General features: G+C 45.0%; 8 protein-coding genes across 8 annotated transcripts; 3 read left to right on the top strand and 5 right to left on the bottom strand.

The window, feature by feature from the left end:
* Positions 1-32: 32 nt before the first annotated feature.
* Positions 33-1365, bottom strand: EYB26_008720 (uncharacterized protein; the record flags this gene model as incomplete). The annotated part of the gene is made up of 2 exons (XM_054267971.1): positions 33-467; positions 544-1365. 2 exons carry the CDS (start codon positions 1363-1365, stop codon positions 33-35), a joined length of 1257 nt encoding a protein of 418 aa, XP_054123946.1.
* Positions 1366-2936: 1571 nt separating this feature from the next.
* On the top strand, positions 2937-4406 carry EYB26_008719 (uncharacterized protein; the record flags this gene model as incomplete). The annotated part of the gene is made up of 4 exons (XM_054267970.1): positions 2937-3314; positions 3434-3719; positions 3793-4083; positions 4150-4406. 4 exons carry the CDS (start codon positions 2937-2939, stop codon positions 4404-4406), a joined length of 1212 nt encoding a protein of 403 aa, XP_054123945.1.
* Positions 4407-5272: 866 nt separating this feature from the next.
* Positions 5273-6695, bottom strand: EYB26_008718 (uncharacterized protein; the record flags this gene model as incomplete). Its single annotated transcript, XM_054267969.1, has 6 exons — positions 5273-5599; positions 5672-5971; positions 6038-6229; positions 6284-6351; positions 6412-6448; positions 6519-6695. 6 exons carry the CDS (start codon positions 6693-6695, stop codon positions 5273-5275), a joined length of 1101 nt encoding a protein of 366 aa, XP_054123944.1.
* A 2654-nt stretch (positions 6696-9349) lies between these two features.
* Positions 9350-11072, top strand: EYB26_008717 (uncharacterized protein; the record flags this gene model as incomplete). The annotated part of the gene is made up of 4 exons (XM_054267968.1): positions 9350-9571; positions 9635-9743; positions 9814-10358; positions 10431-11072. The coding sequence occupies 4 exons, from the start codon at positions 9350-9352 to the stop codon at positions 11070-11072; spliced, it is 1518 nt and encodes a 505-aa protein (XP_054123943.1).
* A 5187-nt stretch (positions 11073-16259) lies between these two features.
* On the top strand, positions 16260-17523 carry EYB26_008716 (uncharacterized protein; the record flags this gene model as incomplete). The annotated part of the gene is made up of 2 exons (XM_054267967.1): positions 16260-17363; positions 17434-17523. 2 exons carry the CDS (start codon positions 16260-16262, stop codon positions 17521-17523), a joined length of 1194 nt encoding a protein of 397 aa, XP_054123942.1.
* A 481-nt stretch (positions 17524-18004) lies between these two features.
* EYB26_008715 (uncharacterized protein) lies at positions 18005-19129 on the bottom strand (the record flags this gene model as incomplete). The annotated part of the gene is made up of 2 exons (XM_054267966.1): positions 18005-18170; positions 18219-19129. The coding sequence occupies 2 exons, from the start codon at positions 19127-19129 to the stop codon at positions 18005-18007; spliced, it is 1077 nt and encodes a 358-aa protein (XP_054123941.1).
* Positions 19130-19886: 757 nt separating this feature from the next.
* EYB26_008714 (uncharacterized protein) lies at positions 19887-22519 on the bottom strand (the record flags this gene model as incomplete). Its single annotated transcript, XM_054267965.1, has 3 exons — positions 19887-20512; positions 20596-22180; positions 22235-22519. The coding sequence occupies 3 exons, from the start codon at positions 22517-22519 to the stop codon at positions 19887-19889; spliced, it is 2496 nt and encodes an 831-aa protein (XP_054123940.1).
* A 475-nt stretch (positions 22520-22994) lies between these two features.
* EYB26_008713 (uncharacterized protein) lies at positions 22995-26094 on the bottom strand (the record flags this gene model as incomplete). Its single annotated transcript, XM_054267964.1, has 11 exons — positions 22995-23294; positions 23358-23432; positions 23507-23830; positions 23903-24346; positions 24425-24554; positions 24603-24646; positions 24726-25028; positions 25532-25615; positions 25694-25726; positions 25788-25927; positions 26058-26094. The coding sequence occupies 11 exons, from the start codon at positions 26092-26094 to the stop codon at positions 22995-22997; spliced, it is 1914 nt and encodes a 637-aa protein (XP_054123939.1).
* Between the last annotated feature and the right edge of the window lie 1450 nt (positions 26095-27544).

Here is a 27544-nt window from a genome sequence, read left to right as displayed (position 1 = left end):
ACAATGTCGCTTCTACGACATACGCTACATTGCTATGAGCTTTCTCGGTGCTTGTCATCTGCTGAACGCCACAGGAATAGTGGTCGTTCTTTAAGCAACGACACGTCCGTAATGCCACCACTCCACATCGGGCCTTGTTCGGCAGAGATATCAACCAACTTCTGGGCCAGGGGGAGATGCTTTACTTCATATGCTTTTGAAGCTTCAACCAGGGCATCTGCAATCTGGGTATTGGAAACATCTGCAGGGAGCATTCCAGTCCGGATACGCTGGTTCCACTCTTCATGCAAGAAGGTCGTACAACCAATAAAGCCACACGACATAGATCCTGCTATATGCGGAGTCATGGCATTTGCTGCATCGCCAAAGAGGGTTATGCAAAGCTCTGGGTCGACAAGTGTGTCAAGCTTCTCCATGTGCGTGATGTTGAGCCGCTGGCAGCCACCTCGAGTGTCACTGTGCACGAGCTACAGTATGTCAGCTATATTCCCTGGTATTGTATGAAATCCTAGGCATTGATTGGTTTTGATCTTTGCTGCATACCTTCAGCAATGCATCTACTTTAGAGTTTCGCTCTGGATAGTAGCTCAGCAGCTGTTCCAGTGTCACTTTTTCATCGCGTTTGAACCGCTTTTCCTCCGGCTCCACACAAAATGCTGCTATATTTACAAATTTGCCGTGCTCAATGGGAAAGATAAGCATATGCCACCCCTTGACGCCGATGAACATATAGGTCTCTTTCGAAAACGGTTCTCCAACCAGGTCCGCCACCCTCCTGGCGTCCACTTTGCCGCGATAGGCAAGCATGCCAGTATAGCTCGGCGATCGATAAGCCTCGCCTTGCACAAGCTTACGACATAATGAATTCACACCATCAGCCGCCCATACTGCATTAGCAAGATCCTTGGAGCCGTCCTCGAATACCAGTTCCAGTTGCTGAGGGCCAGTTTTCCGCACGTCAACTAAACGCCTACCGTACTGGATCTGGTCTTTACTCATGCCCTCTGGTAGCATGTCATCCAGAAGATTCATGAGCTCCTCCCGACCCAGCCTGCCAAACACGCGACCTTCAATCATGTCGACATTAGCAATGATTTTATCCTCCTCGCCACCGTGCCACCATCGCATCCAGATGGTATCCTTGAAGGACTCCTCGTAGAATCGTTTGCCAGCCGCTGGGTTGAGTACTTGAGCTGCGTGGAAAGTCTGTGGTCCAATGCCGTACCCAAATGACGGTCGTAAGGGCAGAACGTCGGCTTCATATTGCGTGAATTCAATGCGTGGATGCGGAGCTGCAGAGCACGCAAGCAGCTTACCAATTGGTCCGGAGCCGATGATGGCGATGCGAAACTTTTCAGATGCCATAGCTAGTCTCGTAACTGACTGATATCTTTATATTTTTTGGTCTCTTTGAAACGCTTCACAGGACAGAGTCTTGTCGAGAACTATTTAGTAGGAACCACGATATTTCTGGAACCTCACCACTCATTTGCCATCTGCAGTTCAGTAAGACCTACTATAACGCTACCTTTATTCCCACCCTTATTGCTCTTCATTATAGACATCTCAACACTGGGTACTCCATTGATGTGCAGTACCTAGGGTTCATGCATATATATTGCAGTATGCCCGCAGTAGCGCACTTGGGCAAATGAGTCAATCTATATCCATGGATCCGTAGTGCCCCGGTGAAAAGGAAAATAGGTATTTACAATTCATTCGCAGTACTGTTTCCTAAAAGTTTATGGTTCAAACTTGAAAGCTCTATTGCTTATTTTGATATATATATCCAGATACTGTATATATGCAAAAAAAAAAAAAAATAGTCCTGACCAATTCTCGAATGAGTAAGCGAATCGTTATCTGAAATCATATTCTACAACTAGTCCATTACATGATTTACCAACAAATTATCATCTGGTCTATTTTGCGGAGCACCCAGGACTTGAATGGATGGCATCAACTTGATAAATTTCTACCATCTCCAGATCCGTTCTCGTGCTGCCGTCTGGATGTTTGTATCGTAGGATTTATGCAAATCCCAGATTTGATTTCCCTATTTACTGCATCCGTACGTCTGTCAGAAGCGAAATCGGTACTGACTGTCGCGTAGCCTCACTAATGATGCATTTAATTTTTAGCGGAGTCCAGGCACACGTTCTGGACTTTCAGTCTTATGCTATGTAGCACTTCAGACTCCACCAACAGGAATGAACATCCCTGTGTTCTCCACAAGCAAGTGAACCACTTTAATGAAACGATAGTACGATACATATCATATGGTGTACTGTGTAGGAGCCGGTTAGTTAAGAGACAGAGCATCTGACTCAACCGAGATCGCCCGAAATTTCTTTACAGAGTATATCTCTCATAGCGATCATACGAGTTGCAACTACTCTACCGTAGCTAACATCTTTTCCTACTGTAAGCTATCGAAGGATGTACTACGCTAAGCGTTGTAATTAACGATTTAGCACTACAACGTACGGTTCTTAAGTCTGTATGGAATTTAAACACCACTACCGTACCGGTACTGGTAAATCCTCGCTACACCGCACTAAATCCTTAGTATCAATTTGACCAGGGCATCTGCTGTACATGGAAGCCGACATAGGGACGGAAACCACCGAAAAAAAAAGACTTTCCTTCCAGAGTATGAAATGACAATCTATCGTAGTGCGTAGTACGCACTAACTTAGCACCGTATTACAATCCCGTGGTTGTTGGATGTATCCACCTGCTAGAGCCTTTTAGTGCTCTAGCTAATCTACTGGTATCTACTGGTATCCCAAGTACGAACATTGCATACTTAGCGCTTCAAAAATCTCCGACGCCGTGGTTGCCAGTTCATCAGACCTTCTCCTTACAATTATCTAATAAATACGAGCACGGAGCACTCTGGCTAGTCTCCCTAGATACCAAATCTAGAGAAACACATGGCGACTGAAACGACACTCCCCATTCTCATCGTCGGGGCTGGGATCAGCGGCTTATCGCTGGCCCAGTACCTACGAAAATCCGGCATACCCTTCCGGATCTTCGATCGAGATGCCTCTATTGTGTCTCGCACGGGTGGTTGGGGTCTCACTTTCCATTGGGGTCTTCCAGCACTCAAGGAACTGTTACCAGAGGAGTTATATGAACGGCTTGGAGAGTGCAACGTGAATCCTAATGCCCAGGATGCGGGCAAGTATCGGTTCCTGGATCTTAAAACAGGCGAATCACTGCATGCAGCCACATTTCCGAAAACAGGTCGCTTACGTGTTATACGATCTAAGCTTCGGACTCTCTTGGCTACTGGTATTGATATTGAGGTAAGCTAGCAATGTACGAATCGAGATGTTCGCTTCGTCATTCCATTCCTGGCTATTGTCTAGCCACACAGTCTACACCCGAAAGTATGCACATTGACCATCATCTCTGAACTACGTAGTGGTCGAAACGATGCGTGGATATTACCACCGGCTCAGGCGGCGCCACTATCTCATTTGAGGACGGCACAACTGCAGAGGGCTGGCTGTTAGTGGCAAGCGATGGCTCCAACTCTCGTATTCGCAAATACCTATATCCGTCGGCTTTTGAGAACATTCCAGTGGCGGTACGTTTGCTAGGTGTAACGGTTTCTTACACACCTGAGCAAGTGGCCTCGGCTTTGGCCATCGACCCGTACTTTTTTCAGGGTACTCATTCAGATTCCAATATCTACCTCTTTTTTAGTTGTAAGCTCAATCCCTGCATACTCCTCACGGCCATTTCGATCCGGCACTAATATTTTTTGATTGTGATATGTAGTCTTGAACTCTCCATACAACACAGGAAATGATACCGGCAATTATATTTGCCAGGTCATTGTTTCATGGGCCGAGAGCAAGGATATCATCATCCCGGAAAGCAACGTGGAGCGGATTGGGTTAATCAAAAATATTACATCCGACTGGACGCCACATCTCCAAAAGCTGATTGAAATCATTCCAGGTGATGCAGAAGCAACAGCAATTCATTTGGCTGATTGGTTCCCGACTACGAAGCGTGAGCATGAACGTGTTGTCCTCATGGGTGATGCAGCTCATACTATGACCATGTGTGAGTTGATGGTTACTGGTTTTAGCAATGACTGGTCTAAGACTAATCATAATTTACCTCTTATAGTTCGAGGCGAAGGTGGTAACAATGCCGTTACTGATGCATACGACTTTGCAAAGAGAATTGGTCCTTTGATAGAGCAGAAAAATCAGCAACAGGAAGTGCTGTGGGAAAGATTCAACCAGGCTCTAGATGAGTACGATCACGATGTATTGACACGTGGCCAACCCTGTGTGACAAACGCTCGACGAGCTTGCCTCGATGCTCATGACTTCTCCTTGGTGACGGAGGACAGTCCGTTAGTTTCACGTAGGAGTAAATAGATAGCCAATACCATATCTACCATGGGGCAAGCTACCAGGCACACACATTCTGACTCTGTACCAAGGCACGAAACGTGGAGTTCTAGATTCAATCAAACTAATTGATATCAGTGATGTAATTTAACTTTTGTTGGTTGTATGGTAACAAGGACTAATTACATCGTACTGAGTGGCTTCATTGATTTATCGAATCACATATCCTCATAGCAACCGGAAACATATAACCATTAACGCCATAAAAGTTTTTGTTACACCTATCGGTGCCACAATTACGGTTATATGTGTTGGACCAAGAAAGGTATGGTTGGTTCAAAATAGTACATGCAAGTTGCTCATTTCTTTTTCTGGTAGAACACCCTCTATTTTTTAGTCTATCTCATCAGCAAGAGATTCCGCCAATTGCACCTCAGCAATATATTAACGGGAGTGCAGAATCTTCCAAACCCTGTCCATGTGGTTCGAGCTTGTGAAAAATTTGCAATCCCTGTCGTTTTTCTAAATATTTTATTTTAGTGTACTCCGTATGAAGCTGTAGTAAAGTACTACGTACGTAAGTTCTATGGAGTAACTAACACTACCCCTCCTTGAAGGACCGAAGCTTGGTAACTGATCATCAGGCCCGCTCATACTAGCTATGATAATTATATTTGATAATGAATACATGTTTCAATCATCCGAACAGAGATCAAGACAACAGTAATAATTCACGGCTTTTGAAAGCCGGCTCGTGCCATCTATCTACTAGTAGTTACAATACCGAACGTTAACAAGAAACCCAAGTGCCACAACCTGGAAGCAACAAAAGAAAATAATCCACTTGGAAAATGTGTAGAAGTACAAACTCAGTTTCGGAAGAGCGAATAGTCTCAATTACTATAGTCTTTGATCTTTTTCTCCTCGTCCACCACAACCTTATATTCCGTTGTCCGCATAATTTCTCGAGGACCGGGTTCATCGCCTACTCCCAAGATCAGTTCTTCGCTTGGAGTGCGTATGACGGTCCGTTTCGACACGGTGGAGGTAGGATCGTGATTGACGCTAGACTTTATGCTATTCTTTCCGTAGCTTTTCAGTATATAGTTCTCAGTGGTACGGACTGTGTGTGATCGACTGCCGTATCCAATGCGGTATCCAAAGTCGGACACCCAGCGTCTAAAGAGAGGAGCCAAGTATGGCACGGAGGTAATTATATTCTGTTTACTCGCGAAGAATGGATTAGCACATGTTTAGTTTTGGAAGAAATAATATCAGTGTTTTTTCCTTACCCCAACGTTGAACTCGATTGTTCCCCAAAGCACAAGCAATGTTGAATTTCCGTTTCCATATGCGATCACTCTGATTTGAGTCATTCGTAGAATAGAGCAGACCGTAGTGAAAAGTCCAAGCGAGAAAAGAGCAATGATACCCGCTCTCTGTGCCGGTCTAACTTTCAAATCCAGAAGCATCGGAATGGGCAAAAGGATGGTTATAATGTCGCAAGCGATCGAAAATCCAGCCATACCGTAGTTGACAGGTCCGAATGGAAGACACGTTCCTGCTTGAGATGGGGTCCATGATTTGCTGACCTAGAAATACGCTGTTATAAGTATGCATCTTTCAGAGGTGAAAAAGGTGGCAGTAGTCAATCATACAGGATTGCAATTGAAGATAAGAACCAAACTCCAAGCAAAATGGCCGAGTGTTGAGATGGCGGCGATCGTGATGATGATAATCCTATACAGTTTCTTCGATGTACCGGACAACAAACGTAGATAACTGACACAGAGAGCAAGTTTGAAGAGACCGATGCCAAATTGGTAAAATGGACGACCAGCGAAGTTCACCTGTGTCAGATCATTATTATCATTTCTCCCCATAGGTCATTTTGATCTTCATACCCTGGTGTATGTGTGCAGATTTTGCTTAGGTCGAGCGGTGATAGGTAAGCCTAACCCGTACCTTGTTTCTTTGTGAATGGTTAGGGCTATCGATAGATTTTTGGGAGTTGACGATGGATTTTACATACGGACAATGCAGAGCGTGGCGTAAATTATACTGAATACCTAGGAGAGACAGTTAGCATCCACAGTCTAAATGTAGACCGATATCCTCAATTCCAAAGTCCGTACTAACCATTGCAACTGCCATGATATAGTCATCGAGGCCAGTTCGATGCTGTCGCCAACGTACGGCGATACGAGTTGAGACAGTTAATGTCATCAGCAACGTCAAAACAATACACACAGCAATGATGGCTGGGTAGTTCGACGTGGATTCGACCTCCGGAGAGGCATTGTATACCCAGCCCATCTTGACAGTCGATCAAAGGCTCATAAACCACGATGTCAATATTGGATCTGTTTCTAGAATGTTAGATGGAAGAAATGCAGTGGCATGGTATTATACTACAACAGTGCATGCCTGTCCTTTCCTTATTTTGGACTGATCTCGCCTTACTTGTCATTACTTGTCAGGGTTGCATGACCCAATCCGCATCCACACTCCCCCTGTAAAGTACTGTATTGGTAAAATCGCGGCTTAATGTGGACAATTTAGAAGCAGACAATCCTATTATGGAACTTATTACAGCTCTTAACCGATGCGAGGCCCGCATTTGGGAAAAACTGTCATCCCTCAATAACTTCAGAGTGCGCTTACACATCTGAATTGTTTGAGTTTAAACAGCAAAGAGGAACTGAAAGACCCCAGGCGATGTATAATGCTTTCCATCACGAACTTTACTGGAAAAAATACCAGCAGAATCCTTTGACTCAATTCAACAACCTTTCATGCCATTGGTTAGAAAATTCTTTCGTCAGAGATTATTAATCCCTCGTCGTCTGAAGCTGGGATTCCTCGTAACGGTTCGGTTTAGAGCAATATCGGGCTACTGCGTACACATAGTATAGCCACTAATCTCGGTATTTTGTGACCCTTGTTCGACCTTGTTCGTACCGACCATTCACATGGTCAAGGCTGCTTTGCCCCTTGCCTCCAAGCCCCTCCTCTATTTTCCTAGTGTATAATACAGTGCACATGGCATGGCTGTTGGCTGATTTCTAGTCGTTAACTAAACCACAATTGGGATTTGGAGAGTAGAAGGATTTCGAACTTGGAGTATTTTTCTTTTTCTTTTTTTCTCCTGCTCGTGTCTTTTCTTAAACTCAATTGCACCCCAAGCCGCAATAAGTGTATGGGTTTCCTACCTAGTAGCGTGCCATTACCCCTTGCTCAAGGTTTTCGGAAATCGTTATCGTTCAGATCTTTGCCTCGTATCAAACCTACACAACTTAAGCACATGTGCTAAATCATGAGCGTCTTTCTAGTTCGGAGCATAGTCCCCATTGGTCATTTTTTGACCAACAATGGCCTTGTGGATGATGATCCTGATAGGTCTCCAATGCCTCTTAGTAGATCCGGAATATGGGAGAATAGTGTTTCGGCCTCATCCTAGTGGTTCCAGGACCCTGAAAAGGCTAAACGATCAAGCCTTATTGACGCCCCGGCCCCCAACCGAGCTACAGAGCAGCTAACTAGTCAAAGTTTTACATTAACTTTGCGCTATTAACCGATCCGTTTCGACGCTCTGAGAAATGTTGGCCTTCTTTTGCTTCCTAACTCTTCTCGGAAATCCTCCGGCATCTATGGGAATTCCCTAAATTGAAATGAGATGAATACCAATAACAAACGATACTCGAGCAGGTTTGTTGGCTCTAATTTAGGTGATTTGGATACCGTTGGCGGAGAATATTGTAGATGACTAACTACGAATGGAATTTTCTTTTGTCCATCACAGACTTTCCGTTAGTTTGTTATTAGACCTTCATGCCAGACATTGACTGCCGTTCAAATTCAAAAACCCGCTTCTCCGGCTCGTTCGGTGCTCTCTGCTTAACCTTGTTTACGACCAGATTCGAATTCCATTGGCAATCCACAAAAGTGCGGATTGATTCGAGTACGACGTGCAGTGTCTATCGGATCAAGTGTGTGGAGCGGATAAAAGCAACAAAGGCAATTTAATCAAGCATAGATGATCTGCTTTTATTTTCCGTCTTTGCTTCCGGACTCAAAGCCCGTTGGCTGGATTGTGTATTACGCCCATGTCTCACCTTGTTTCTCAAGCCTCATGTCGTCTATCCATGCCTTTGTCATTTGTTCCCTTGTTAGTGAGTCCATCTCGAGGTATCCTTGTCAGGCCTCCCATCCTAGTGCCTTTTGATCGCGGATTGTTCCGCACATTGCTTCATTTGGAAACGATTGGGTGACCGAAAGGAATGGGACGAAGCAGTAGTTGTCCTTAGCTTAATCGAGTAACACTTTAATTGTTACGGAAAAAGAAACAAACCGAACACGTACTACGTAGTAGGTTGCTTCAACTTCAATCTTACTAGCTCGGTTTGTATGCAAAAGGCCCCACGAACTTGCATCCAGACTACTCCGTAGTCTGTACTACCAAATCATACGATGCTTTAACTAGTGATGTTTTTAGTACTGGGGTATGGAAAATTACTCGCATCCTATTCGTTCTTTCATACGGCGCAGGACGTTAGGTTATCGCTCCTAGGAAGAAGACTAGAACTTCTCAGGGAATGCTAGCTAGGGCTTCGTAATCGTTATTTATATTAATTATACATCTGCCGTTTCCGTTATGCCTTAGTTAAATTTGGTTGACATGGTACTGTGACCAAATTTTATTTTTCTCTGCAGAATTCCCATCACCCAACGTTGCACAAGAAGTAAGTTGGGTTGTATTCGCTCTACACTTCTCGTGATCAGCACAGGGTGTCCTTCCTTTGTTTTTCCTTGAATCTTCATTTCTTGCATCAATCTTGTGTTTTAATTTCTCGTTTCTTTTTCTCAAATCCCGGTCGTTCTCGTGCAACCGTCGATCTGTGACAATTTCTGTACTTGATTACGTGCAGTTCTTGATTCGATCTCCCTTGCACGAACTTCCAACATTCATCATGTCAGATACAGCGTCAAAACAGCCCGAGGTGGCTGCCCACGATCTACCGTCTGAAAAGCAAGATGAGGCATTGCGGTATCTCGAGAACCACAGTGGCATCAGCGCTGCGGAGGTTGATGCCGTGGATCTCAAGGCACTACGGACCAAGATTGACTGGCATATTGTGCCATTGATGTTTCTGTGCTATTTCTTGCAGTTCATTGACAAAGTCATTATCAACGTGAGTAACCTTGAAGCCTTGAAGCAACTACTCTCGCGAAAGAGGAACTAATGTGATATCAAGTATGCTGCTGTTATGGGAATATCGGCTGAGTTGAAACTCGTCGGTAACGATTTCACGAATGCCAGCACATCGTTCTTCATCGCCTACTTGATCGCAGAGGTCCCAAACAGTACGTCTAAGAAAAATTCATCGTCGTCTTAAAATGTGGAGTCTGCCGTATACTAATACAAGGACGACAGCATTCCTCCTGCAGAAGGTCCCAGCCGGGAAATGGCTCGGCTTCAATGTCCTCATCTGGGGTGTCGCTGTCGCAGCAACAGGTGGAGTCAAAGGCTATACAACTCTGGTTGTAGCTCGTGTCTTCCTGGGTTTGTTTGAGGCTACTATCGGTCCTTCTCTCATGATTATAAGCAGCCAATACTACACCAAGCAGGAGCAAGCACCTCGTTTCAGCTTCTGGTACCTTGGTCTTGGTGTCGCTCAAATCATTGGCGGTCTGATCTCTTTCGGCTTTCAGCACGTTCACGGGGCCTCTATCAGCGGGTGGCGTATCATGTTCATTGTGCTTGGAATTTTCACCTCGATCGTTGGAACGGTTGTGTTTTTCTTCATTCCGGATACTCCAATGAAGGCCAGCTTTTTGACTGAAGTTGAGAAAGTGGCGCTTTTGAGACATGTCAGTGAGAACAAGACCGGGGTCTGGAATAACAAGTTTAGCTACAAACAGATCTTTGAGGCTATCTTGGACGTACAGGTCTGGTTACTGACGTTGATGGTGGTTCTGGTACGTAAATTGTCTTATTCTATGCGGTTCTTCTACTGCACCGAATTCGAGATCAGCTAACTGTTCAAAAAGCAATCCGTCTCTTCCGGCGTCGTTACTACATACTCCTCAACCCTCATCCGCAACATGGGTTTTAGCTCTCAACATGCTGCCCTTCTGAACATGCCCAGTGGCGTTGTCAGCATTATTTCTACGCTGGTTGTTGGCATTGGTATCCGCAAAGCAGAGAATCGTTGGGCTTGGATCGCCACGTGCAGCATTCCAGGAATCATCGGTGGTGGTTTGATGTCGTTTCTACCAAAAAGTAACAAAGCCGGTTGTCTAATCGGTATCTACCTGGTCAATGCGATCGTTGCGCCTCTTCCTGTCATTTACCATTGGACTGCTGCAAACTGTGCCGGATACACCAAGCGTGCTTTCTGCAGTGCACTCATTGCCGGCTCATTTTCCATCGGTAACATCATTGGACCCCAAACATTCCAGGCTAGAGATGCACCAGACTACCATCCTGCCAAAATCGCTGTTCTTGTTACTCAAGCCGCAGCTGGAGTTATGGCGGTGGTTCTTTTCGGATATTATATCTGGGAGAACAAGCGACGGGACGCTCGCGATGTTGCTGAGCCAATGGTTGACACAACGAGTGAAGACTACATGGTGGAAGCCTGGTCAGGATTAACGGACAAGGAAAACCGTAGCTTCCGCTACGTCTACTAAGGTTGAGTATGATCAAACGACTGCTTATCCAAAAGTTGTTAGAGATATTACTATGACCACCTTCTCTCGTTGCATGTATTCATTTGTGTATGGAAAAGATTTCAACCTCAATGCTCTGTATAAACCCCAGCAGAGTAAATAGATATTACTAATAGAAGTTCAAGTATGTACATTCAGCTGATTGTGTCTACATATCAACCAAACTAAATGGGAAATCATAGGAGGTTACTTGTGACTTGAACCCATACATCTTCAGGTATCGACTATGTAAGAACTAAGATAGCATGTTGACTATGTCATATCGGCTTTTCTATAATCAAATATTAAATCCGACATTTATTTCAGCCCGAATAAACTTAGATAATCTGCTAATTCTGAAGCATGGTGTTTTTGCCCTCATCCATCGATGTGCCTAGCCTCATGGAAGACATCTCACGAAAGTCTTTGGGATCCCTCAAATTATCGAAGATTCTACGAACAGAATAGCGCGGGGTGCTGTGATCTGCTTATCAAAACTCAACAGGGTAAAATTACAGCAACACTTCCAAGTTTTCATGTAGGCGTATACTTCAAATGTTGGGAAGGTTTATCTCAGGGTACCTAAGTACGGTAGCTACACCAGGTCTCAGGGTTGATATATATATGGAGGCTCCATTCACGCCCGATAGTTCACCAACCCAAGCATAGGTATAGTAGCTATAAGCCTTGTAACGCCGCTTCCTCCAATACAAGATTCTCTATTAATACATCACGTCTAATTAATTACAGCAATTGTAAGCCAACACTTAGAATGCTTAAAGTCCGAATGAAATGCCCTCAAACCCTAACCCTGATCGATATAGATCGGGGTTATGGCATGTGATTGGTTCATATGACCCATCTTGCTCCCTCGGATTTGCATATTCTGAAGCTCTGATTGGCGGATCGCTTTTTGTATGTATGGAAGCGGTGGTCTGATCCGGATCAGACGATCGAAGATCTTATTGAAAGAGCTTAATGAGACTTCCTGATATTGTTTGAAAGATGGTGGTGATGTGTCGTGTGACTGGCTTTCTCTTACTGCACTGACAAGGAGAATTCACCCGGACGCCCATACACGGTTTGGGTTCTGTGATGAGGACGTGGTTATGAAGGTGTCTTTCTGACAATGCAATGGATGATGATGATTAGAATCGCATATACGGCGTATAAAACGCTTAAACAGTCGTCACTTCTTAAGAATCATGGCTGAAGTATCGATCGCAGTGATGCGGAATGTAAAGTAACAAACGGCCAGAGGCCATCCAACGTTGAGTCCCCCCTTTGAGGACTTTTAGAGTCGCTACCTAGGTCGAGGTGACGATACCTGCTGCCGGAAAGATGATGCAATGATTTTCGTTTGACTTCTTGATAGAATCTGCTTATCCTAAACTTATCAGGAAGCTCATTTGCTTGGGCATCCTAGTTGTTATCAAGATTTGTAGTTACACGAACTCCTAGAACAGCATTGAAACATCGATCCTTCGGAATATCCCGAAGAAAATATGCAGGAAATCGCCTTTTTATCTTACGTTAAATATTTTTCCGGCATCAATAGGCATCTCATGAGCATAACTTACATTCAAGCCCATCACAAAAGCATCTACCGAGATAGTATTTGTATATTTAAACTCATAGACTGTTTATCGTCCTTCAAACAGCGAATGACTACCAAAACAATTGCAACACATTTTCAGATAGTACTCCGAACGCGTCCGAATTTAGGTGCTTTGAATGAGAAAAACCTAATGGCACTTCTTATCGCATTTTGTTTGAGAGTTATATGACAATGTATCCCCGCTTTGGGCGTGGGATTCAACTTCAAAGTCAAGTAACACAGCTCCCAAGTGTTTGACAGAATCAAGGAACAGCCCAGAAGTTTGATGTAGGATTACGCAGGCCATGTGTCCATGGCAGAAACAATATGCCCGGCTTGATTTAAAAAGTCACTTTATGGTACCACCCACAGAGACTTTTTGAAGTCACACGTCCCAATATGGCAAATTCATCTAGATCCCGAGACAACTGACCAAATGAAGAGTTTCCAAGGTGCATATCACATTCCACATCGGGTAATTTGCGAGAGCAGATAAAAATCTATGTGACTACCTCTGCTGAAGAAAAAAGACGGCGTTGTCCAATTGCAATTCCCAGAGAATATATTCTTCATATAGGATGTTCCATACCTTGGCAATGTTGGTACACGATGCCACATTGTGACTACCATGCCTTCATGTGATATATGGCAGCGGACAGGCCATGGTGACAATGAGTACTAGCATATATGATTACTGACTGTTGATGAGATGCGAAGCCGTGATAAGGATATTTTAGTTTCCTCGTAGCTGGATAGAGATATGTGCCCTTATCTGATAAGTATGTAACCTTTGACCTCAATATTGCTACCTTGCCCACGGTTAGTTTTTGGGTCTCCGAAGAGCATGGGTTGAATGAGCAGGGGTTGCAGATTACTATATTCAGCTGCAGGTTCCTGCATATTTTAGATGTGATGACCCGAAACATCTACTTGGAGTTGAGTGCCGACCTGCATTATGATCAGTGAATAGGTAGTATTTAGTCTCATGATTATGCTGAATCCCGATTAACGGGCTCTTTCACTGCATAATCATGTAGGATAGATAATTATATCAGTTGATGTAACTAACCAATTTAGACTTGAAGCTACAAAGAAGCAGCAAGATGCGAGATTTGTACGTACAGCTAGCATCTGGAGTCATGGACCTTGGGAGGGTGCCCTGCAACGATGTCTGCTTTCGATCAGGATAGATTTGCGGAGGTCAAGGCAGGATAAGAAATTTAGTCGCGTGCCTACTAAATAGATTAAAAAACGGAGATTAATATGAGAAGACACCGTTGTATACAGTTATTGTCCTCCATCCTCGCTACGACGTATCAACCTCTACTGGCCATCATCCTACAGGCACCGCGTGTAGTACGCATTATTGAGAACCGCCATGATGGACTGTTTATGGAATCTTCCAGTTACATGTACAAGTTTCATAGTTGATCGCTAAAGCATTTTTCTAATGACTACTCTCCCAGTAAGGTGGTTGGTACTTCCAACGAGTGGGGGCGCGGGAAATTTTGTCTACGAGTAGGTAAGCCGGGTTTGAAATTATGAGAATATTTCAGACAACCTGTGAAAACTGAGAAACATACATTCATTTATCAGACTTTCTATCGGCCCTAGAAGTTGAAAATGACAGGAAAGAATCTCGAATCAACCCTCCAATCAACCCTCCAATCAACCAATAAGAGAGCATATGGGGTTTAGATCTGATCATCTTTCGAAGCCAAAATGCAAAAGCCAGTGCGGTTTAATCTTCACACGTCCCGCTCTCTACCAATCACGCTACAGGACCAAGGGGCGACCTGGAGCGGAGATGAAACGTCAGTCAGATAAGCCGAACCCTTTCACGGTGACAGGCTTATATACTTTAGTCCACCGGACCAAGTCAGGTGGCGTGTTGATCTGTGAGTCTGTAGGGTCAGCAGGGGATTAATTTTAGACAAAGCGAGGGAACTCGAGACCGGCCCAGGCTGATAGGTACTACTACTGGCGTGGTATGTACCTACAAGGGTCATTATTCGACACATCATTCAATCGGTTCATGTTATTCACAATTTTTATTTTTATTTATTGTACTCCGCGAAAACCTCCAACTTAACTTGGATTGGTAGTCTCGCTTAATTCATCCACAATCGCGGTGAGAACCCATTAATCTGGGTTTACTCCATATAATTGTGTAGCTTCATCTGTCATTCAATCTATATTCCGTCCAATCTATCCTCACCCACACTCATTTAAAACAATCATTAAGTACCGGAAGATCCGTGGTCGACGCCACATTGCTACGGCGCCATTGCTAACAATGATGGTACTGGCTCTCCCGACGGAGTTTAATTTTAGTGTCATCCTTACTCTCATGGCTTCAGCTGATGACTGGCTAGCGGTTATCGTAGCTACTACGTTGCAATTATCACAGCTCTCCAATGTCCGTGAGCGAAGAATCGCATGGCGGCGGCGGGAGACCAATTGTGCCACGCGTTTCATCCTTACTTCAGCACCCTCAAAATCAGATTTTATGAATGCCATATGTTAGATACGTGCCTGACTAGATGAGCTTGTGGATACAAGGGTCCGCCACAGGATGCTGGCACTGGGGGTCAGCATTCTAATTTTTTTTTAATGATGCCTGAGCGTTACAAATATGACAAGAAATTCCATTCAGGAATCATGTTCACATCCCTGTTGTTCCGTTTCTTCTGCGCAGAACGCATGAATGTGGTTAGATATGGCTGGCTGTTTATCAGCGAGGTAAGCTTCTTGGACTAGGGTTACGGAAGTCGACTGCCCAGTAAGTCGGAATTTTTCTTCAGTTTATGATAGATCTAGATAAGATGGCCGACCTCAACTGCTGATTGGTTCCACCATCACTGACAGTAGCTGTGTGGCACAAAATCTAACTTTAACACTCACGCCTTGAAAGCACGTACGTAATACCATAGCTTAAACTATTAAACGTGCTTATTATCTTTTCTCCTATCCCGAACTATTGCCCCCTCAATGAAACAAAAGATGTGTACATACGTATCCCATCAGCCTCATGGTAAGTATCACTGTAACCCTTTCTGCATGGGGTCAGTTGATGCCGCCTAACGAGGAGGACTCAGCAGTGACTTGAACATGTAACCGTCGGCATGAACACATGGGTATTCCTATCCATGTTTTATGGAGGATGAAAGTAAGCACGAATTTGTATGCAGGTGGTCATTCTAGTGCCATGCTTTCGTAGTACTCCGTGCAGTTCCCGAGATGTCCGCTCCTGAACGTTTCCGAAACAGGAAAGGAGAGCTCCAGCGTTTTAGGGTTTATGTGAGCCAACATCTCACCCCGAATGTTACTATAAGTATCACCTGCTATCCCACTCTTACAACCTTTTTCTTCCTCCCTTCTTCAGCCATCACTCACTCGGTTCACGAGCCAGTCTCTCCTTACAATCCCCTCACTCAGTTTGACGCTGAATAGATCCTCGACGGATCGTTACACTCCTTCTTTTGACTATCATTAACCATTCACTGTACATATATATATTTAACCTAGCTATCCAGCTTACTCACCAGTCTTGCACAGCTCAGTATATAACCATGCAGATCTCAACCGCTTTGATCAGCCTCGGCCTTCTGGCCAGCTCCGTCGTCGCTGCTCCTCACAGACTTAAGGCTCGCGCCCCAGGTGGTGAAGTCGTCGTTTACTGGGGCCAGAACGCCGCCGCAGCCAGCGAGAACAACGATCTTTCAACCTACTGTACTTCCAGCTCTGGTATCGACATCGTTGTCCTTGCCTTCCTTTACGAGTACGGAAATGGCATTACGATCCCCTCTGGTGTCATCGGACAGGACTGCTCTATTAGCACCAGCGGTCAAGGTAGCAACTGTGGCAATCTCGCTAGGCAGATCTCAACCTGCCAGTCCCACGGTGTCAAGGTTATCCTCTCTCTCGGTGGTGCCGTTGGTGCCTACTCCCTCACTTCCCAGGCCGAAGCCGAGACAATCGGTCAGCACCTCTGGGACGCCTACGGAAATACCTCTGGTGGCAGTATTCCCCGACCATTCGGATCCGTTTTCGTTAACGGTTGGGACTTTGATATTGAAGCCAGCAGCGGTAATCAATACTACCAGTACATGATCTCTAAACTCCGCTCCAACTTTGCCTCCGATTCGGCCCACACTTACTACATTACTGGCGCTCCCCAATGCCCTGTTCCGGAGCCTAATATGGGTCAGATCATTACCGCTGCTCAGTTCGATTACCTCTGGATCCAGTTCTACAACAACCCTTACTGCTCATACCCAAACACTCTCAACTACCATGATTGGGTTTCATACGTCTCCGGCACACCTTCCGCTCATGCTAAACTCTTCCTTGGTGTTCCCGCCTCTGAGCTTGGGTCTACGGGAACTCAAAGCGGTGCTGTCTACTACCAATCTCCCAGTGTTCTCGCGAGCACTGTCGCTTCGTTCGACACCAGCTCCAACTGGGGTGGTATCATGATGTGGGACGCTGCTTTCTCCGATGCCAACATGGTTAATGGTTGCACCTACGCCCAACAGGCTTCTAGCATCTTGAAAACTGGCTCTCCTTGCGGTGGTACTGGCACCACTCCTCCCCCTCCTACGACCACCAGCACCTCCCCTACGACCTCTCCTACTTCTCCTGCCACTGGTACTCCAGTAGCTCAGTGGGGTCAGGTTAGTACTTTATTCCTTTTCTTTGTACCTAATTCACAACGTCCGTTCTAACTGATTCTTTCTTCTACAGTGCGGAGGTCAAGGTTACACCGGATCAACGGTTTGCGCTTCCCCATACCACTGTGTTACGGAGAGCATCTGGTGGGCATCCTGCCAGTAAGCACCCTTCTACCGATATCTCGATGCCGATGAAAGAAACTGGGGTTGCATGCAAACACTCGCTAAATATATGGAAAATATTGTCCATCTGGGCCGACCACTCGTTTACACCATCGACAATAAATACCTAAGGGGGTGTGAGAAAAAAACAATCGTTAGAATTTTGCTTGAAAGAAACATTCGTTGATAAGGTTATAGTTGTTCAATTCTTCTCTTCATTTCTTGATGCTGGTGCATTTGTTCAACCAGAATAGGGGAAATCCGCTCGTTACTGTTGCATTGCATCTAGGATGCTTTTCTTTGGGGATGAGAAAGAGCTTGGAGAATCATTCACTTCTTGTACATACTTATTCATTAAATGAGAACTCAGTCATACATTTTTAAACCATTGTCTGGCGTGCCCTGTTGGGCGTACACCAAATTCAGGCTCGATGTACATACCGGAAGTTGCATGTATTAGATTAAGCGAATCGAACCAACAATCAGTGTTCCTTGATCACAAACTCGACTGCCTTGTTTGGTTTACTCAATGCCCATTGAATGCCATTAAGTAATACTTTATCCCACTCCGCGCTCGCCGATAACTTGTTTCCCATCATGCGAAAGCCATGTGGCAAGCCTTTGAAAACATGGACATCGGTGGGAACACTATATCATCAATTTACACAAATTCTTTCCTGCAGGAGTTTAACTTACCCTTGTTCAGTTAGCAACTTCGCATACAACAACCCTTCATCCCGAACCGGGTCGTAACCTGCAATAGCAAACGTAGCCGGTGGCATTTTGCTTGCTTCCTCTGCTGTCAAATGCCCAGGATTCAGTCTTTTATCGTTAGGGTCCGGACTTTCAACCTTCAAAGCATCATTAAACATCTTTCTAGTCTTTGTGTCTAGAAAGCTCGCTTCGGCACATTGATTGTACGATGATAGACTCGGATCCTTTATCTGACGCATTTGGGATTCGTAACAATCACCAAATACGAGCGAGGGAATCATCAAAACCTGTCCACAGATCGTAGGTTGCGGCGATAATTGTAATTGGGCTGGTTGCGTCGCCAGTATTCTCGTCAATGATGCGGATAAGTGGGCGCCAGCTGAAGACCCGCCGATTACGATCCGGCCAAGGTCGGCATTGATATTGGACGCATTCTTGCAGAGCCAGATCATGCCATCTTCAGCGTCGTTCCATGCCGTGGGATACGTGTATTCTGGTGTATGACGATAGTTGATGTGCAACACAAGGATGTTTAATCTAAGGGCCACAATAGAGCAAAGTGGATCTTCGGATTGCAGAGAACCATATAAAAATCCACCGCTGTGAAAATGCATGTAGACGGGTAGTTTTCCGTCTGCAGGTGACGAGGAAGCTAGTGATCGATATGTGCGAGCCTCTATCTGATAGCCATCTCTCGCGGGTATTGAGTGATCCTGAATAGCTACCTTGCTCGCGAGTTGGAGTTGATTCATCAAGTTCTCTGCTGCTACATCTCTCGTCGCATTCGTTGCTTTCTTCATCTCCTCCATGCTCATATCGGGCATCGGTGGGAGTGTTGACGCCAGGCGTAGCCATTCGTCGCTCGGGATGCCATATTTGCTAAAGTCGCACATGTTGGCAGCGATGCTGGCGATAGACGAAACAAATGCTTCGAAGTGAGTGGGAAAAGTGATGTTGAGCGTTATCTGCCTCTTCCAGGGAATATAGTTATCTTTAAACTACATGAATGCTGTTGACACAAAACCCTTCTTATATAGTTGAAAGGCCCTTGTTGATCACCTGTGTTACTAGTGCTTCTAAGATGTCTAGGTATACCAGCCGTGGAACGCTCATTGGAAGCTTCTCTGGGCACATGCATACCATTAGCCACGATTAGGGTTTCCCACGGACTTTTAACTTCTATATGCCACATTTACTCTGATTGGCTTTGAACCTTAGAACATGTTTGGAAGTTTATTCGACTGTGCCTTGATGAACTCGGAGTTCGGCAAACCTCATCCCCGGCTCGGTGGATTTGTCCGGGTCGCCCTTCTTCATTTTTTGACTACGTGACCGTCGACCAGTACGCAGCTGTGAGATTAGCCACTATCATGTAATTGGAAAGAGGGAGAGTGAAAAAATTTAACAAGTATTGGCAAGCGAAATGGCAGTAAATCATGACTTATGCGTCCCTACGCTGGCTGGTGCTAGTGTTGTAGCCCCCAATCCTATTCATATCGCTGTCAATCTCGGGGTCTCAGCCCTGGCTCAAACTCAATTAATGGTAAAGAAAAGAAATTAGACAATTTACACGTAGGATATGAAGACCTGCAAGATCAACTCCGATCATTACTTCAATCCGAATTCCACAACGGTGCTGGACATACTCCGCTACACCACTTGAATTTCCACAGATGGCTTGATTTCCTGCGATACGGATATATTATCCATGTCAGTTTGAAGGAGATCTGAGACATCCTCTGATGCCAGAGGTGCATCTGGTGCTATCTCTTCCGAAATATGGATCTCTTCAGGGACACTTTCGTCGAGAGTGCCCACCCCTTCGGAGGGTGGACAGTCATGCGGCGATATGCCTTCTTCAGATGAGTGCGTTGCTTCAGGGAGATGCTCTTCAATAACCCCTACTTCTTCGCTCACTGGAATAATGTCGTGTGTTGTACATTCCTCGCAGACCGCAATTGATTCCGGAACATGGCAATCGCCAGTAAGAGTCTCCTTTGATCGTGACTGTGCCTCGGTATCTGTAACGCCGTCAGGTACTACTAGTTCATCAAGTGCCGGAGCTTTCTCAGATATTTCAACTTCGTCAAGTACTTGTATTGAGTCGGACAACGTAGTCTCCGTTAGTGTTTGGACATTCTCGGATACTGGAGTTCCTTCATTTGGCAATATCCCCTCTATGGTAGGCTGAGCCTCCTCGGGCCTATCACTTTCCTCCGACAATGTCAATTTCTCTAACTCGTGATTTGGTGCCAATTGTTCACTGGGTACCCGCACTTTCGGTAGAAAGTGGGATGTTAGCAGATAGAAGAAAATAAAGCACACCTCGGAAAGGGGAGTTTAAATATTGGTCTCTCACCTGGAATGATTCCAAGAAGCTTCATTCCACTCTCCATGACTCTCCGTGTAGCCTCGTACAGGTTGGCCTGGGTTAGATTGTTGGCGACATTATTCTCGCACTCATCAAAGCAAACCTCCAGTTGTACGGCCAAATTGACGAGATATGCCATTACCGTTGCGGGTTCTAAGGATTCATAGGCGAGATGGGTGATGTCGGGGAATTGAACTAAGAGGCGAAGAAGACTAAAATCCTCATCCGAAAGAGTATCAAATTCCTCCTCCGAAGGCTTTATGGAAGTCTCATATGCATCAAGAATGGTGCACAGCCTTGCATACCAATACTGAAGATACGGTCCAGTGCCGGGTTCAAAGGAAGTCATTCGAGTAACTTCAAATGCATTATCCTGTGCTCGCTTGGAAGATAGCTCCCCAGCTACTAGAGCACTTATCGCAATAGAGAAGATAGACTCCTCGCTATGGCCAAGGAGAGAAGCCATTTCTGGGTGAATCTTGAACGACTCACACATTGCCTTTTGAAATTGGTCAAGAATCTCGTCCAAGGTGCGGTCGTTCCCAAACTTCTCTGACATCTTGGATACATTACTAAATTGAACATGTTGCAATTTGTTTGCGAGATCGGACATGTCCATAAGCTCCAGAATCTTGAATAGCCGAGAAAAGTGTGTTGTGTGCTGGTCCGCTGCCACTACATATATCATCTTGTCGAAAGAATACTTCCGGGATCGTTCCAAGACGGCTGCGAGATCTCTTAGAAGGTAGGTGCTGCTTCCTGTGCGGTCTCGAATGATGGCTGTGCCAGAAATTTTTGCATGCTTTTTTAAGTCAATCATCCACGAGCCTGCGCTTTCCTCAGATATACCTCTGCTCTTCAATATTTCTTCAACCTCCATCATTGTCTCCAGTCTTACTTGGGATTCTCCGGAATACTCATCAAATCTAACGTTTAATCGCGCGTAGAGATCAGTGTAATTTTTGATGTTGACGTCCCGAGCCCGCTTCCATAACGCAACTGCTTGCTCATCGTCATCCTCCATTCTCTTGAAAAAGGCGTTCCGCTCTGCAAAGACTCCCTGGCCTTCAATGCTGGCCGGATCTCCTCCTTCATCACGAATCTTTTTGCTGGCAGCTTGTTCGGGAACAAACAGCTCTAGGATTTTGTGATAGATATCATGTAGATGTCCAGCCGGGTCGGCTTGGAAAAGCTCCTCTGACCCGAACTTCTCCCATGCAACCCCTAACAGTCCCATTGGCTTTCCCCAGTCTCCGAGGTAGTTGAGGCGAGTGACATCCCAGCCCATATTTTCATATTGATTGGCAATATAAGCACCAAGAATGGTACTCCGGAGATGCCTGGCCTGAAACTCACTAGCGATGTTAGGGGATGAGAACTCAATCAACAGTTTCTTGCGCCCGGCTTCTAGGGAAGAGGGTCCGTGAAGTCCAAGAGATTCATATCTCCCATAAGAGTTCTGGCGATCATTCATGTAAGGAAGCAAGAGGCGCGGAAGAGTCTTGGGACTGAACATTATTCGAAGATGGACGCCATCCTGGAAAGGAAGCATGAAAAGCGAATTTTCGGGAAACTATCAACGAACCTATCAGACATTGGGCGCGGAGAAATCAATAGTTCCCAATACCTTATTCCTTAGGTCAAATCCCACAGCGTTGGAGTCAGCACCATGGCTGAGCTTTGGTAATATAACTGCCAAGTCTCCATTGAAAATATCGTTGGGCCAATGGATCGACCTGTAAGCGACCTCTGGATCGCATTCGATAAGCCTACAGAAGATGTCTGCTAAGTACGAGCGACCGATATCCAACGGCCGTTTCAGTACGTCTGCTGAAGAAAACTGACGGATGGGAACTTTGACTCCCAGCTGCTCAAGCACAGCCTCAAGGTCCGTGACGGTAGAGGTAGTCATGGTGGACTTATTCTGGCGCAAATAGTCTGTATACTCGACGCCTGACAAGAGCCCATAATGTCAAACTTGCTGAGCTCATTAATCAGAGACATTTCAGTATATTAAGTATTTCAGAGTTGAGAGGTCTCATTAATGTCGTAAACTAGTCTGAAGTTGTGGGTGGCTTTGGGCAGCAAGCTTCGTGGTTGACGGGGATTGGACTGGGTTCGTCGACATGACATGAGTTACCGTGGCACTCACTATGAATGCTAATTCCTGAACTGTATTCTATATAGCTCTATTGATACGCAAGGCCAATGAGCTTAGACTGCATACGATTAGCTAGTCATCTCTGCTACGTAAGTACTGGAACAGGACAAATGCCATGCGATGATTGAAGCCTGACACATCCATATCACAATGGCAATGACAGAAATACTAGTCTCAAATAGGTTGAATCGTACAGTACACAGACAGCTTGGGTATCCATAAATTCTCACAAGTCTACATTACATGTATTGTTATCGCGGGGGTGCATTTCCACATCATACGTCGCCTCGTCTGTGCCACGCCGCGTCTGTGTGGTTGCAATATTCTTAGATGCCCGTCCATCCCATTGGGCGGTCCTTATCCTTGCGTTGATCGCAGGCCACCATCCGAAAAATCCAGGAATATAGATGAGCAGCCTCATCAAGACCATACTGACAACAATGGCAACAACAAATGATTTGGGGTTGAGCTTTACTGTTTCCGGCATTGAAAAGAGTGCTGCAGCGACGGCGATGGGATTGACAAACTGAATTCGGAATGTTAATCAGGGATGTATCAATCAAACATTTTGTTGGCGTAAAAAACGAACCGAAGCTGTAAGTCCTGTGACAATCTCGTTATTCCGTGCCGAGTTACTCCCCGCGAGCGTTAACTGCAGTTGGAGCTTGGTCCGTTAGCTCGAGCCCTTGAGAGCCAAATATGGCTGAACTAAGTATGCAAGACTGGGATTTGGCTTACTATTTGGGCTGAGTTTTTACACCAGTCTTCCAGTCGACTCAACTCTCGTCTGCGCCGCTGTAGTCCAACGAAGGCGTGCCTGATGACCTCAATCGAATGGCGAGCTTGTTCAGATGAGTGATCCCCAGCGGCCACGATGTCAGAAAAGTAACCAAGATCTCCTTCATAACCACTAAAGGTCTCCCAAGCATCGGTATATTCTGATAATATATCCATTAATCGACGCAGAAGGCGCATTGTGAGATGAACCCTTTCGAAATCTTCCTTTGCGTCTCGGGTGTGGTTTCGCGGCTGTCGTGACAAAGTAAGAAGGAGGGAATTTTCCTGGATATCAAGATTTTAGCATTGAGGACTGGATTCCGGGGTTTAGGAAAGAATTCAAAGGGTTTCTCCTACATATTGCTTGATGTTTTTTGCTATCATTCGAATAAGGCATTCGAACTCGGCTAAAACCTGAGTCATTCGGCTCTCAAAAACCGCGAGAAAATATTTTCTTGGATCCCAAATTGGGTGATTCGCATTATATGTACAGCTCTTTCCATTCCAAGAGATGGGATCCATGCGAACTGCGTCAGAGTCGTCATCGAGCAACTCTTCCTCGTCGTCGAAGGCAAAACAATATCCGTCCCACCGGTAATTGTCTGACCCTACAATGACAAAGGAGATCTGGGCTTCAAAGACACCACGATGTTGTAACTTGCCCTTCTCAGGTTCCAGGAACGACAAGTCGGTCCAGGCTCTGCCGTTGTTTGCTTCAGGAGAATGGGGCTCTGGTGGAGCTTGTCGCAGTGAAAGGTACGGTAGATGAAATTCCAGATGAAATATGGGGAAGTTCTGAGGCTGAACGGTGAACCAGCATTAGTCCATGAGGATGAAATTCTTAAATCTCCGAAACATGTTGACTAAACTCAAACTTACTAGAATGACTTTTATGGACATTTGGGATGCCAAATGTTTCCACAGAGCATCCCTTAATGACTCGACCTCATGCCATGGAGCTGTTTCGGTGATCGCCAAAACGTAATGCGGACTCATTTTCGTGATGTATCTGTAGGTTTTAGTCAGTTATTCTCAGAAGAAGCAATCTAGGGCTTACATTAAGCGTCTATCCGCATCTGGCATGACGGCATTATCATATCGCTAGTATCATTGTGAGTCAGTATTCTAACCCATGACCCATCCCAGTTTGTGAGAATATTGACCAAGATGTGTTTCTTACCCGAGCCTGCAAGATTTGGTACAGTTGGGACGGTGTCAACGAATTTCCGGTATATCTCCTAGAAAGTCCACTGCCCGTCTCATGCGAATATCCTCTGTCATCCAGCCATGAACGTTGATATCGTCCACCAGCCGCAACACCTGACCGCAAGTCATCTGAGCAAACACCATGGCAGAATTCAATCACCTCATCAACCTGATCCGACGGGAGCGATTCTTCTGAATCCTGCATGAAGTTTTCGATGTCACCAAATACTGATCGAATATCATTTTTGAGTTTAACATAAGGTGTCTCTTCCTTGAACTTTCGGTCTGTCAGAAATTCTGGATTCCACCGTTTAGGAGGATATGTTCTCGGTATAGAGTCCATTATCTCCAAAAAGGAACTCGATACCGAGTTGCACCGAAGCAATGATACAATTGTGATTGGACAGGCTCTCAGTATTGAAATGGCTTTGGCAGCCAGATTGATTGAAAAAGGAACGTTAATCACAAAGAACAAGAAATAAGCCATGTTAGGAAATGGTGCACCATGTCAGTATTATCATTGCTCTCATCTATTCATACATTTTTGCCAACAGCGGAACAGAGAGAATGCCCTGGAAGGCAACATTGATATTACCACATGCAGTCGGTAATACAGAACAAGTGTTATACACGTGGAAATCAAAGTCCCGCTGGTTTGGTGCCTTGAAACAACCCATAGGTTTTGGATCGGCACCATTGATCTTGTATCATGTCCGTGACCATGTCACCGGGATATCCTCAACGTAGTCGAATGTTGTTCTACCTGACTTGAACTTTTACCGTCTTGCAATAGGCACATCTTGGGGTAGCGCATCTTGGACACCGATCGTTCATGATGTTGATGCCTGGGTGACCGCAGCTACACTATGATTTCGACATCGTCAGTCAAACACGTCGATGGACTGCCAGCCGTCTGAGATCTGAATGGATAAACCCACTCACGCACTGCCATAGATATGCATATTTCTTCTTCGCCTGTACCCAATCTTAGTACAATCAACCCGAATAATCTGCCCAGATGTCGTCATGTTATTACCAGGTTTTGGATCGGAATGGATGGCCGCGAATCGTAGCGTCTTAAGTAGGTTCCTTCATTGGGCACGAATGCAGTATCCACTGAGTCTAGTCCGTACTCGGTTGCTTTCGGATGAGGCTGAAATGTTGGGGCATATAACTCTATCAGTATTGGTTAGTTGATGGTAATAAATCGGGTACTGATGATTTACTCGGACGAATGAACAAGGATGAATACAAACTCATATGACTTAGTTGAGTTGAACCTTTGAAGCCATTCAGACCTACTTACTATCATCCAATAGAACGTTAACGGGAATTTCGGACATGTTGCCATCGATTAAAAGTATGTCAATTGCCACTCTCTGCCTTCCTCGTCTGAGGTATCTACGTTCAAGGAGACGCACGAAAAGTGAAAAAATGTTAATTTGAGCTAACCCTTTTTAACCAAGCGCGAAATGCGAGGGAAGGCCTAGGGAGGAAAAACATCCTTGTGGTATGTAAGTACCTAAATTAATAGCATGGAAAGGCGTGATATCCATGTGGTTTTGCCTCTATCCCTTGCTGTGCTACCCTCTTCCCGGTACCCAAATGCAATGGAAACACGTAGTTCCACAACGAAATATGTAAGTATACCTATTGTACTAGTCTCCTGAGTCGTTGATAAAGATCATTCCATGTATGGCGCTCTTGATGACCAAATTTGGAGTCGATCTGCATCCTATATGCTCCCCAGACTCCTTTAGAGACATCCTTGAATTGGGTTAACATCGTGTTGACATGGTACTCCGTAACACGGCAACCCAGAGAACACCATAGACTAACGTTTTCTGTGCTACCGCTACATATATCAGGGATAGATTATTAGCTGCGTATGCAGCTTATCATTGTAGCACTTGCATGAGTCAAAGCATCTGCGTTCCACATAAATTTCTTAATAGCATGTTGGACTGAGCGAAACAATATTACCGGGTACATCATAATAGGTTCTTGTTTTTTTCACCTCCAGATATTTGTATAATGTTGCATCCTTCTATACCGAACTAAGCGCATACTGGGTTCGTTTGTGTGTGCGAGAGTAAAAAAGATCAGATCTTTACTGGTGATTTCTTGGGGCTAGGTTCTGTTTGTTACAGAAAGGTCGATTCGTTTTTGATCTATATTGGTTCCCTTTCATGAACATACACGTACGTATCGGCAGATTCAGTACTCGACCTAGTTACGCCTTGCTTTGGAGGATGTATGTATACGGAAATACCTTCCTCTCCAATAAGCGTTGTCCATCCATATATTAATCACGACGACCTTAGGTGAGAGACGAGTAATGCACCTGCCCTTATTGAATATATTTATTGATGACGTGTTCGAAATCTGTCTGTCCTGTGCCAAATAACACAGCAGGCCGCAACATGTCTGCTGCTTCAAACAACAAACATGTTTTTGTCTTCGTTGAATCGGTCTCTCCGGGTGGAGTCGGGATTATTTGAATTTTGGCTGGGAAGCAACGCCCCGTTATATTAAATTCGCCCGATAATACGAAGTAAGGCATCGATTGATATAGATTACGATCTATTAGGGTTGTTGAGGCTCTTTGTAATATTCTTTCCCCCCTGTAACAATGGTAACCCTGATAGAGATAAAGCCTGAGACTATTAGATACCTTGAGAAGACTTTCCATTTTGTTTTCTTCTATTCCATATCAAATTTCTCGTCAAGTGAGATAGCTTTAAGAGCTAGGCCTTTTGAAGCAAGAACATTTTCAGGGCTGATCAGGCGCAT

This window comes from Talaromyces marneffei, chromosome 7, assembly GCF_009556855.1.
Source record: "Talaromyces marneffei chromosome 7, complete sequence".
Taxonomy (NCBI): Eukaryota; Fungi; Ascomycota; class Eurotiomycetes; order Eurotiales; family Trichocomaceae; genus Talaromyces; species Talaromyces marneffei.
This window is presented reverse-complemented; position numbering and strand designations above follow the sequence as displayed.